This window comes from Panulirus ornatus, chromosome 46 (genome assembly GCF_036320965.1).
Source record: "Panulirus ornatus isolate Po-2019 chromosome 46, ASM3632096v1, whole genome shotgun sequence".
NCBI classification, from domain to species: Eukaryota; Metazoa; Arthropoda; class Malacostraca; order Decapoda; family Palinuridae; genus Panulirus; species Panulirus ornatus.
The window spans coordinates 41,521,587-41,534,057 of NC_092269.1; the positions used below are offsets into that span (position 1 = coordinate 41,521,587).

Genomic DNA, 12,471 nt, shown 5'->3' on the forward strand with positions numbered 1-12,471 from the left:
TACATATGTCAGAACTAGAGGGAACATGATAAAGTAGGTGATGGAATGAGAGACTGAAAGAGATGTTGAGTACTCAGGTCCAGAATGTGCTGGAAGGTGAAAGGCATGCATGAGACAGAGTGAACTGGAGCAATGTGATATACAGGAGGCAAAGTGCTCTTCATGGACTGAACCACAATATGTGAAGCAACCAGGGGAAACTATGGCAAGGTCAGTGGTGCCTGGTTGTGGATAGGGGGAGGCTGAGGTTTTGATACATTACACATAAAAGCTAAGGAATGGATATGAGAAAATGAGGCATTTTCTTTGCCTATTCCTGGCTGTTTAGTCTTTATAAGATAAAAAGTGAGGCCAGCTATCCTGATATGGAGGGTGAAAGACAGATCCAGAAACCATTCCAATTCTCCTACATCAGAATGATAGCACTTCCTGGATGACTTATCTACATCCTATCAATCACCAACCTCAATCTTTATGATTCTATGAAATAACACATAATGTGACCTAATTAAAAATCATGTAAAGCATATCATCATACTGTCACTAGCAAAACTTACACTCAAATTTCTTTTTTCAAATGTTTTTCCCTTCAAGTCCATTTTTTCTGATGGCATTGTAATCATTTCTTGATCTACTTTTGCAAGTGAATTCCTTGAAAAAACATCTTTCAAAGCTTTGACTTTATCACTTAAATCCATCTCTCTAGGCTAATATTGTAAGCAGGTTCTTATTACACTGACTCATTTTGTCTAATGTTAATGTGTTTAATATCACTGATATACTGATATACTGGACAGGTTATGCCACATTAAATACAATAGGAATGGGAGTACACCTAGTGATAAGCAATCTCAAATTAGATATTGTTTACTATTTATTGATCTTATCTAAACAATAATTACGAAACATGTTTTGAACTTCCAATTCATGGTAATCATGATCATTTGTGCACTTCACTTTTCAAATAAGCATGGTATTATCTTGTCAAATTCCTTTTACAACACCATTACTTTATTTAAAAATTTCCCCTAACCCCATTCTTAAAAGTGTATAAGAAAACAATATTCAACATGCATACTCACTCATCAATTTCAGGTTCACTATGACAACAAAGTCTATGTGGCAATAACATAATCAAAATAACTGAATGTTCCCAAATTTAGAGCTATCAAGAAAGGAAAAACTATAACTAACAATTATGAGCACCACCAAAGCTCAGAACTTTGATCAGTACAAAGGCTAAGGTTCATGACCATAATGACTAAGACTCGCCTTTCATAATCACCAATAATATCATTAACCCCAATTATCATCTAGGTCTGAGAAGATTACTACAAATGTGGGATTATATAGCATTAATGGCTCATGTTCTAAACTTTTACAGGCTTTCTTCTTTACTGCTCACTGTTTTCGTCTGAAAACTGTTATAATTATCTCTGAGTACTATCACTACTGAAACAATTCAGATGATACTGCCATACTGGATAATAAATATCCTTTCACCAAGTATTCTAACACCTCTTTACTAATTCAAATACAAGCTAAAAATATCTCTGTATCATGTGTAGAATGCCTGAATCATTAAAGAATAAAAACAAACAAGCAAAAATCTCTGTAATTCAACAAGTATTGAATATATCAATAATTCATTTTTTTGGAAAAGTCAAAACTGGAGGGTAGGATTTCCAGCCCCCCAACTGCCTCCCCTTTCAGTTGTCTTTTACAACACAAAGGGAATACATGGTATATATTCTTTCTCCCTTATCCCCAGGGATATATACTTATTTATTTTGCTTTGCCGCTGTCTCCCACGTTAGCGAGGTAGCGCAAGGAAACAGACAAAAGAATGGCCCAACCCACCCATATACACATGTATATACATACACGTCCACACACGCAAACATACATACCTATACATCTCAACGTATACATATATATACACACACAGACATATACATATATACACATGTACATATTTCATACTGTCTGCCTTAATTTCATTCCCATCGCCATCTCGCCACACATGAAATAACAACCCCCTCCCCCCTCATGAGTGTGAGGTAGGGCTAGAAAAAGACAACAAAGGCCCCATTCGTTAACACTCAGTCTCTAGCTGTCATGTAATAATGCAACGAAACCACAGCTCCCTTTCCACATCCAAGCCCCAAAAAACTTTCCATGGTTTACCCCAGACGCTCCAAAATGCCCTGGTTCAATCCATTGACAACACATTGACCCCGGTATACCACATCGATCCAATTCACTCTATTCCTTGCACACCTTTCACCCTCCTGCATGTTCAGGCCCCGATCACACAAAATCTTTTTCACTCCATCTTTCCACCTCCAATTTGGTCTCACACTTCTCCTCGTTCCCTCCACCTCTGACACATATATCCTCTTGGTCAATCTTTCCTCACTCATTCTCTCCATGTGACCAAACCATTACAAAACACCCTCTTCTGCTCTCTCAACAACACTCTTTTTACCACCACACATCTCTCTTATCCTATTATTACTTACTCGATCAAACCACCTCACACCACATATTGTCCTCAAACATCTCATTTCCAGTGCATCCACCCTCCTGCGCACAACTCTATCCATAGCTCACGCCTCGCAACCATGCAACATTGTTGGAACCACTATTCCTTCAAACATACCCATTTTTGCTTTCCAAGATAATGTTCTCGACTTCCACACATTCTTCAAGGCTCCCAGAACTTTCGCCCCCTCCCTCACCCTATGATTCACTTCTGCTTCCATGGTTCCATTCGCTGCCAAATCCACTCCTAGATATCTAAAACACTTCACTTCCTCCAGTTTTTCTCCATTCAAACTTACCTCCCAATTGACTTGACCCTCAACCCTACTGTACCTAATAATCTTGCTCTTATTCACATTTACTCTCAACTTTCTTCTTTCACACACTTTACCAAACTCAGTCACCAGCTTCTGCAGTTTCTCACATAAATCAGCCACCAGCGCTGTATCATCAGCGAACAACAACTGACTCACTTCCCAAGCTCTCTCATCCACAACAGACTTCATACTTGCCCCTCTTTCCAAAACTCTTGCATTCACCTCCCTAACAACCCCATCCATAAACAAATTAAACAACCATAGAGACATCACACACCCCTGCCGCAAACCTACATTCACTGAGAACCAATCACTTTCCTCTCTTCCTACATGTACACATGCCTTACATCCTCGATAAAAACTTTTCACTGCTTCTAACAACTTGCCTCCCACAGAGCATCTCTATCAACTCTACCATATGCCTTCTCCAGATCCATAAATGCTACATACAAATCCATTGCTTTTCTAAGTATTTCTCACATACATTCTTCAAAGCAAACACCTGATCCACACATCCTCTACCACTTCTGAAACCACACTGCTATTCCCCAATCTGATGCTCTGTACATGCCTTCACCCTCTCAATCACTACCCTCACATATAATTTCCCAGGAATACTCGAAAAAACTTATACCTCTGTAATTTGAGCACTCACCTTTGTCCCCTTTGCCTTTGTACAATGGCACTATGCAAGCATTCTTCCAATCCTCAGGCACCTCACCATGCATCATACATACATTAAATAACCTTACGAACCAGTCAACAATACAGTCACCCCCTTTTTTAATAAATTCCACTGCAAAACCATCCAAACCTGCTGCCTTGCCGGCTTTCATCTTCTGCAAAGCTTTTACTACTTCTTTTCTATTTACCACATCATTTTCCCTAACCCTCTCACTTTGTACACCACCTCGACCAAAACACCCTATATCTGCCACTCTATCATCAAACACATTCAATAAACCTTCAAAATGCTCACTCCATCTTCTCACATCACCACTACTTGTTATCACCTCCCCATTAGCCTCCTTCACTGAAGTTCCCATTTGTTCCCTTGTCTTATGCACTTTATTTACCTCCTTCCAAAACATCTTTTTATTCTCCCTAAAATTTAATGATACTCTCTCACCCCAACTCTTATTTGCCCTCTTTTTCACCTCTTGCACCTTTCTCTTGACCTCCTGCCTCTTTCTTTTATACATTTCCCACTCATTTGCACTATTTCTCTGCAAAAATCGTCCAAATGCCTCTCTCTTCTCTTTCACTAATAATCTTACTTCATCCCACAACTCACTACCCTTTCTAATCTGCCCACCTCCCATGCTTCTCATGCCACAAGCATCTTTTGTGCAAGCCATCACTGCTTCCCTAAATACATCCCAGTCCTCCCCCACTCCCCTTACCTCCTTTGTTCTCACCTTTTTCCATTCTGTACTCAGTCTCTCCTGGTACTTCCTCACACAAGTCTCCTTCCCAAGCTCACTTACTCTCACCACTCTTTTCACCCCAACATTCTCTCTTCTTTTCTGAAAACCTCTACAAATCTTCACCTTCGCCTCCACAAGATAATGATCAGACATCCCTCCAGTTGCACCTCTCAACACATTAATATCCAAAAGTCTCTCTTTTGCTCGCCTATCAATTAACACGTAATCCAATATATCCAACCCTCTCATTTTTTTTTTTTTAAATTTTCCAAAAGAAGGAACAGAGAAGGGGGCCATGTGAGGATATTCCCTCAAAGGCCCAATCCTCTGTTCCTAACGCCACCTCGCTAACGCGGGAAATGGCGAATAGTTCGAAAGAAAGAAAAAAAAAAATATATATATATATATATATATATATATATATATATATATATATATATATTATCCCTGGGGATAGGGGAGAAAGAATACTTCCCACGTATTCCCTGCGTGTCGTAGAAGGCGACTAAAAGGGGAGGGAGTGGGTGGCTGGAAATCCTCCCCTCTCGTTTTTTTTTTAATTTTCCAAAAGAAGGAACAGAGAAGGGGGCCAGGTGAGGATTTTCCCTCTAAGGCCCAGTCCTCTGTTCTTAACGCTACCTCGCAAATGCGGGAAATGGCGAATCGTATGAATGGAGAAAAACTGGAGGAAGTGAAGTGTTTTAGATATCTGGGAGTGGATCTGTCAGCGGATGGAACCATGGAAGCGGAAGTGGATCATAGGGTGGGGGAGGGGGCGAAAATTTTGGGAGCCTTGAAAAATGTGTGGAAGTCGAGAACATTATCTCGGAAAGCAAAAATGGGTATGTTTGAAGGAATAGTGGTTCCAACAATGTTGTATGGTTGCGAGGCGTGGGCTATGGATAGAGATGTGCGCAGGAGGATGGATGTGCTGGAAATGAGATGTTTGAGGACAATGTGTGGTGTGAGGTGGTTTGATCGAGTAAGTAACGTAAGGGTAAGAGAGATGTGTGGAAATAAAAAGAGCGTGGTTGAGAGAGCAGAAGAGGGTGTTTTGAAATGGTTTGGGCACATGGAGAGAATGAGTGAGGAAAGATTGACCAAGAGGATATATGTGTCGGAGGTGGAGGGAACGAGGAGAAGAGGGAGACCAAATTGGAGGTGGAAAGATGGAGTGAAAAAGATTTTGTGTGATCGGGGCCTGAACATGCAGGAGGGTGAAAGGAGGGCAAGGAATAGAGTGAATTGGAGCGATGTGGTATACAGGGGTTGACGTGCTGTCAGTGGATTGAATCAAGGCATGTGAAGCGTCTGGGGTAAACCATGGAAAGCTGTGTAGGTATGTATATTTGCGTGTGTGGACGTATGTACATGTGTATGGGGGGGGTTGGGCCATTTCTTTCGTCTGTTTCCTTGCGCTACCTCGCAAACGCGGGAGACAGCGACAAAGTATAAAAAAAAAAAAAAAAAAAAAAAAAAATATATATATCCCTGGGGATAGGGGAGAAAGAATACTTCCCACGTATTCCCTGCGTGTCGTAGAAGGCGACTAAAAGGGAAGGGAGCGGGGGGCTGGAAATCCTCCCCTCTCGTTTTTTTTTTTTTTTAATTTTCCAAAAGAAGGAACAGAGAAGGGGGCCAGGTGAGGATATTCCCTCAAAGGCCCAGTCCTCTGTTCTTAACGCTACCTCGCTATCGCGGGAAATGGCGAATAGTATGGAAAAAAAAAAAAAAAAAAAAATATATATATATCCAAAAGTCTCTCTTTCGCGCACCTGTCAATTAACACGTAATTGGTAATTGACAGGCGCGCGAAAGAGAGACTTCTGGATGTTAATGTGCTGAGAGGTGCAACTGTTGGGATGTCTGATCATTATCTTGTGGAGGCGAAGGTGAAGATTTGTATGGGTTTTCAGAAAAAAAGAGTGAATGTTGGGGTGAAGAGGGTGGTGAGAGTAAGTGAGCTCGGGAAGGAGACTTGTGTGAGGAAGTACCAGGAGAGACTGAGTACAGAATGGAAAAAGGTGAGAACAATGGAAGTAAGGGGAGTGGGGGAGGAATGGGATGTATTTAGGGAATCAGTGATGGATTGCGCAAAAGATGCTTGTGGCATGAGAAGAGAGAGAGTGGGAGGTGGGTTGATTAGAAAGGGTAGTGAGTGGTGGGATGAAGAAGTAAGAGTATTAGTGAAAGAGAAGAGAGAGGCATTTGGACGATTTTTGCAGGGAAAAAATGCAGTTGAGTGGGAGACGTATAAAAGAAAGAGGCAGGAGGTCAAGAGAAAGGTGCAAGAGGAGAAAAAAAGGGCAAATGAGAGTTGGGGTGAGAGAGTATCATTAAATTTTAGGGAGAATAAAAAGATGTTCTGGAAGGAGGTAAATAAAGTGCATAAGACAAGGGAGCAAATGGGAACTTCAGTGAAGGGCGCAAATGGGGAGGTGATAACAAGTAGTGGTGATGTGAGAAGGAGATGGAGTGAGTATTCTGAAGGTTAGTTGAATGTGTTTGATGATAGAGTGGCAGATATAGGGTGATTTGGTCGAGGTGGTGTGCAAAGTGAGAGGGTTAGGGAAAATGATTTGGTAAACAGAGAAGAGGTAGTAAAAGCTTTGCGGAAGATGAAAGCCGGCAAGGCAGCAGGTTTGGAGGGTATTGCAGTGGAATTTATTAAAAAAGGGGGTGACTGTATTGTTGACTGGTTGGTAAGGTTATTTAATGTATGTATGACTCACGGTGAGGTGCCTGAGGATTGGCGGAATGCGTGCATAGTGCCATTGTACAAAGGCAAAGGGGATAAGAGTGAGTGCTCAAATTACAGAGGTATAAGTTTGTTGAGTATTCCTGGTAAATTATATGGGAGGGTATTGATTGAGAGGGTGAAGGCATGTACAGAGCATCAGATTGGGGAAGAGCAGTGTGGTTTCAGAAGTGGTAGAGGATGTGTGGATCAGATGTTTGCTTTGAAGAATGTATGTGAGAAATACTTAGAAAAGCAAATGGATTTGTATGTAGCATTTATGGATCTGGAGAAGGCATATGATAGAGTTGATAGAGATGCTCTGTGGAAGGTATTAAGAATATATGGTGTGGGAGGCAAGTTGTTAGAAGCAGTGAAAAGTTTTTATCGAGGATGTAAGGCATGTGTACGCGTAGGAAGAGAGGAAAGTGATTGGTTCTCAGTGAATGTAGGTTTGCGGCAGGGGTGTGTGATGTCTCCATGGTTGTTTAATTTGTTTATGGATGGGGTTGTTAGGGAGGTGAATGCAAGAGTTTTGGAAAGAGGGGCAAGTATGAAGTCTGTTGGGGATGAGAGAGCTTGGGAAGTCAGTCAGTTGTTGTTCGCTGATGATACAGCGCTGGTGGCTGATTCATGTGAGAAACTGCAGAAGCTGGTGACTGAGTTTGGTAAAGTGTGTGAAAGAAGAAAGTTAAGAGTAAATGTGAATAAGAGCAAGGTTATTAGGTACAGTAGGGTTGAGGGTCAAGTCAATTGGGAGGTGAGTTTGAATGGAGAAAAACTGGAGGAAGTGAAGTGTTTTAGATATCTGAGAGTGGATCTGGCAGCGGATGGAACCATGGAAGTGGAAGTGGATCATAGGGTGGGGGAGGGGGCGAAAATTCTGGGAGCCTTGAAGAATGTGTGGAAGTCGAGAACATTATCTCGGAAAGCAAAAATGGGTATGTTTGAAGGAATAGTGGTTCCAACAATGTTGTATGGTTGCGAGGCGTGGACTATGGATAGAGTTGTGCGCAGGAGGATGGATGTGCTGGAAATGAGATGTTTGAGGACAATGTGTGGTGTGAGGTGGTTTGATCGAGTGAGTAACGTAAGGGTAAGAGAGATGTGTGGAAATAAAAAGAGCGTGGTTGAGAGAGCAGAAGAGGGTGTTTTGAAGTGGTTTGGGCACATGGAGAGAATGAGTGAGGAAAGATTGACCAAGAGGATATATGTGTCGGAGGTGGAGGGAACGAGGAGAAGAGGGAGACCAAATTGGAGGTGGAAAGATGGAGTGAAAAAGATTTTGTGTGATCGGGGCCTGAACATGTAGGAGGGTGAAAGGAGGGCAAGGAATAGAGTGAATTGGAGCGATGTGGTCTACCGGGGTTGACATGCTGTCAGTGGATTGAATCAAGGCATGTGGAGCGTCTGGGGTAAACCATGGAAAGCTGTGTAGGTATGTATATTTGCGTGTGTGGACGTATGTATACACATGTTTATGGGGGGGTTGGGCCATTTCTTTCGTCTGTTTCCTTGCGCTACCTCGCAAACGCGGGAGACAGCGACAAAGTATAATAAAAAAAAAATAATATAAATATATATATATATATATATATATATATATATATATATATATATATATATATATATATATATATATATTTTTTTTTCATACTATTCGCTATTTCCCGCGATAGCGAGGTAGCGTTAAGAACAGAGGACTGGGCCTTTTTTGGAATATCCTCACCTGGCCCCCTCTGTTCCTTCTTTTGGAAAATTAAAAAGAAAAAAAAAAAAAAAACGAGAGGGGAGGATTTCCAGCCCCCCGCTCCCTCCCCTTTTAGTCGCCTTCTACGACACGCAGGGAATACGTGGGAAGTATTCTTAATCCCCTATCCCCAGGGATATATATATATATATATATATATATATATATATATATATATATATATATATATATATATATATATATTTTTTTTTTTTTTGCTTTGTCGCTGTCTCCCGCGTTTGCGAGGTAGCGCAAGGAAACAGACGAAAGAAATGGCCCAACCCACCCCCATACACATGTATATACATACGTCCACACACGCAAATATACATACCTAAACAGCTTTCCATGGTTTACCCCAGACGCTTCACATGCCTTGATTCAATCCACTGACAGCACGTCAACCCCGGTATACCACATCGCTCCAATTCACTCTATTCCTTGCCCTCCTTTCACCCTCCTGCATGTTCAGGCCCCGATCACACAAAATCTTTTTCACTCCATCTTTCCACCTCCAATTTGGTCTCCCTCTTCTCCTCGTTCCCTCCACCTCCGACACATATATCCTCTTGGTCAATCTTTCCTCACTCATTCTCTCCATGTGCCCAAACCATTTCAAAACACCCTCTTCTGCTCTCTCAACCACACTCTTTTTATTTCCACACATCTCTCTTACCCTTACGTTACTTACTCGATCAAACCACCTCACACCACACATTGTCCTCAAACATCTCGTTTCCAGCACATCCATCCTCCTGCGGACAACTCTATCCATAGCCCACGCCTCGCAACCATACAACATTGTTGGAACCACTATTCCTTCAAACATACCCATTTTTGCTTTCCGAGATAATGTTCTCGACTTCCACACATTCTTCAAGGCTCCCAGAATTTTCACCCCCTCCCCCACCCTATGATCCACTTCCGCTTCCATGGTTCCATCCGCTGCCAGATCCACTCCCAGATATCTAAAACACTTCACTTCCTCCAGTTTTTCTCCATTCAAACTCTCGTTTTTTTTTTTTTTTTTTTTTTTTTTTTTTTTTTTTTTTTAATTTTCCAAAAGAAGGAACAGAGAAGAGGGCCAGGTGAGGATATTCCCTCAAAGGCCCAGTCCTCTGTTCTTAACGCTACCTCGCTATCGCGGGAAATGGCGAATAGTATGAAAAAAAAAAAAAAAAAAATATATATATATATATATATGCAAAGTGAGAGGGTTAGGGAAAATAATTTGGTAAACAGAGAAGAGGTAGTAAAAGCTTTGCAGAAGATGAAAACCAGCAAGGCAGCAGGTTTGGATGGTATTGCAGTAGAATTTATTAAAAAAGGGGGTGACTGTATTGATGACTGGTTGGTAAGGTTATTTAATGTATGTGTGATTCATGGTGAGGTATCTGAGGATTGGCGGAATGCTTGCATAGTGCCATTGTACAAAGGCAAAGGGGATAAGAGTGAGTGCTCCAATTACAGGGGTATAAGTTTGTTGAGTATTCCTGGTAAATTATATGGGAGGGTATTGATTGAGAGGGTGAAGGCATGTACAGAGCATCAAATTGGGGAAGAGCAGTGTGGTTTCAGAAGTGGTAGAGGATGTGTGGGTCAGGTGTTTGCTTTGAAGAATGTATGTGAGAAATACTTAGAAAAGCAAATGGATTTGTATGTAGCATTTATGGATCTGGAGTAGGCATATGATAGAGTTGATAGAGATGCTCTGTGGAAGGTATTAAGAATATATGGTGTGGGAGGCAAGTTGTTAGAAGCAGTGAAAAGTATTTATCGATGATGTAAGGCATGTGTACATGTAGGAAGAGAGGAAAGTGATTGGTTCTCAGTGAATGTAGGTTTGCAGCAGGGGTGTGTGACATCTCCATGGTTCTTTAATTTGTTTATGGATGGGGTTGTTAGGGAGGTGAATGCAAGAGTTTTGGAAAGAGGGGCAAGTATGCAGTCTGTTGTAGATGAGAGAGCTTGGGAAGTGAGTCAGTTGTTGTTCACTGATGATACAGCGCTGGTGGCTGATTCATGTGAGAAACTGCAGAAGCTGGTGACTGAGTTTGGTAAAGTGTGTGAAAGAAGAAAGTTGCGAGTAAACATGAATAAGAGCAAGGTTATTAGGTACAGTAGGGTTGAGGGTCAAGTCAATTGGGAGGTAAGTTTGAATGGAGAAAAACTGGAGGAAGTAAAGTGTTTTAGATATCTGGGAGTGGATCTGGCAGCGGATGGAACCATGGAAGTGGAAGTGAGTCATAGGGTGGGGGAGGGGGCGAAAGTTCTGGGAGCCTTGAAGAATGTTTGTAAGTCGAGAACATTATCTCGGAAAGCAAAAATGGGTATGTTTGAAGGAATAGTGGTTCCAACAATGTTGTATGGTTGCGAGGCGTGGGCTATGGATAGAGTTGTGTGCAGGAGGGTGGATGTGCTGGAAATGAGATGTTTGAGGACAATATGTGGTGTGAGGTGGTTTGATCGAGTAAGTAATGTAAGGGTAAGACAGATGTGTGGAAATAAAAAGAGTGTGGTTGAGAGAGCAGAAAAGGGTGTTTTGAAATGGTTTGGGTACATGGAGAGAATGAGTGAGGAAAGATTGACCAAGAGGATATATGTGTCAGAGGTGGAGGGAACGAGGAGAAGTGGGAGACCAAATTGGAGGTGGAAAGATGGAGTGACAAAGATTTTGAGTGATCGGGGCCTGAACATGTAGGAGGGTGAAAGGAGGGCAAGGAATAGAGTGAATTGGATCGATGTGGTATACTGGGGTCGACGTGCTGTCAATGGATTGAATCAGGGCATGTGAAGCATCTGGGGTAAACCATGGAAAGTTCTGTGGGGCCTGGATGTGGAAAGGGAGCTGTGGTTTTGGGCATTATTGCATGACAGCTAGAGATTGAGTGTGAACGAATGGGGCCTTTGTTGTCTTTTCCTAGCGCTACCTCGCACACATGAGGGGGGAGGGGGATGTTATTCCATGTATGGCGAGGTGGCGATGGGAATGAATAAAGGCAGACAGTGTGAATTGTGTGCATGTGTATATATGTATGTGTCTGTGTGTGTATATAAATGTGTACATTGAGATGTATGGGTATGTATATTTGCGTGTGTGGACATGTATGTATATACATGTGTATGGGGGTGGGTTGGGCCATTTCTTTCGTCTGTTTCCTTGCACTACCTCGCAAACACGGGAGACAGCGACAAAGCAAAATAATAATAAAAATATAGTAAAATATATTTAAGGTTAAGGGACAAGTAAATTGGCAGGTGAGTTTGAGTGGAGAAAAACTGGAGGAAAAGAAGTGTTCTAAATATCTAGGAGTGGATTTGGCAGCGGATGGAACCATGGAAGTGGAAGTGAGTCACACGGTGGGGGAGGGGGGGAAGTTCTGGGAGCATTGAAAAATGTGTGGAAGGCTAAAATGTTATTTTGGAAAGCAAAAATGGGTATGTTTAAAGGAATAATGGTTCTAACAATGTTATATGGTTGCGAGGCATGGGCTATAGATAGAGCTGTGCGGAGGAGGGTGGATGTGCTGGAAATGAAATATTTGAGGACAGTGCAAGGAATAGAGTGAATTGGAAAGATGTGGTATACCAGGGTTGACATGCTGTCAATGGATTGAACCAGGGCATGTGAAGCATCTGGGGTAAACCATGGAAAGTTTAGTGGGGCCTGAATGTGGAAAGGGAGCTGTGGTTTCG

At 41.9% G+C, this 12,471-nt stretch overlaps 1 protein-coding gene across 1 annotated transcript in view; it reads right to left on the bottom strand.

Moving 5' to 3' along the window:
* The window catches only part of ClC-b (chloride channel protein 7), a 106,508-nt gene extending 102,058 nt beyond the window's left edge, over positions 1-4,450 (bottom strand). Inside the window, exon 1 of the mRNA XM_071689324.1 lies at positions 558-4,450. Coding sequence (XP_071545425.1) covers positions 558-698 — 141 coding nt within the window. The 5' untranslated portion in view covers positions 699-4,450. The remainder of the gene's footprint in view (positions 1-557) is intronic.
* Positions 4,451-12,471: the final 8,021 nt, after the last annotated feature.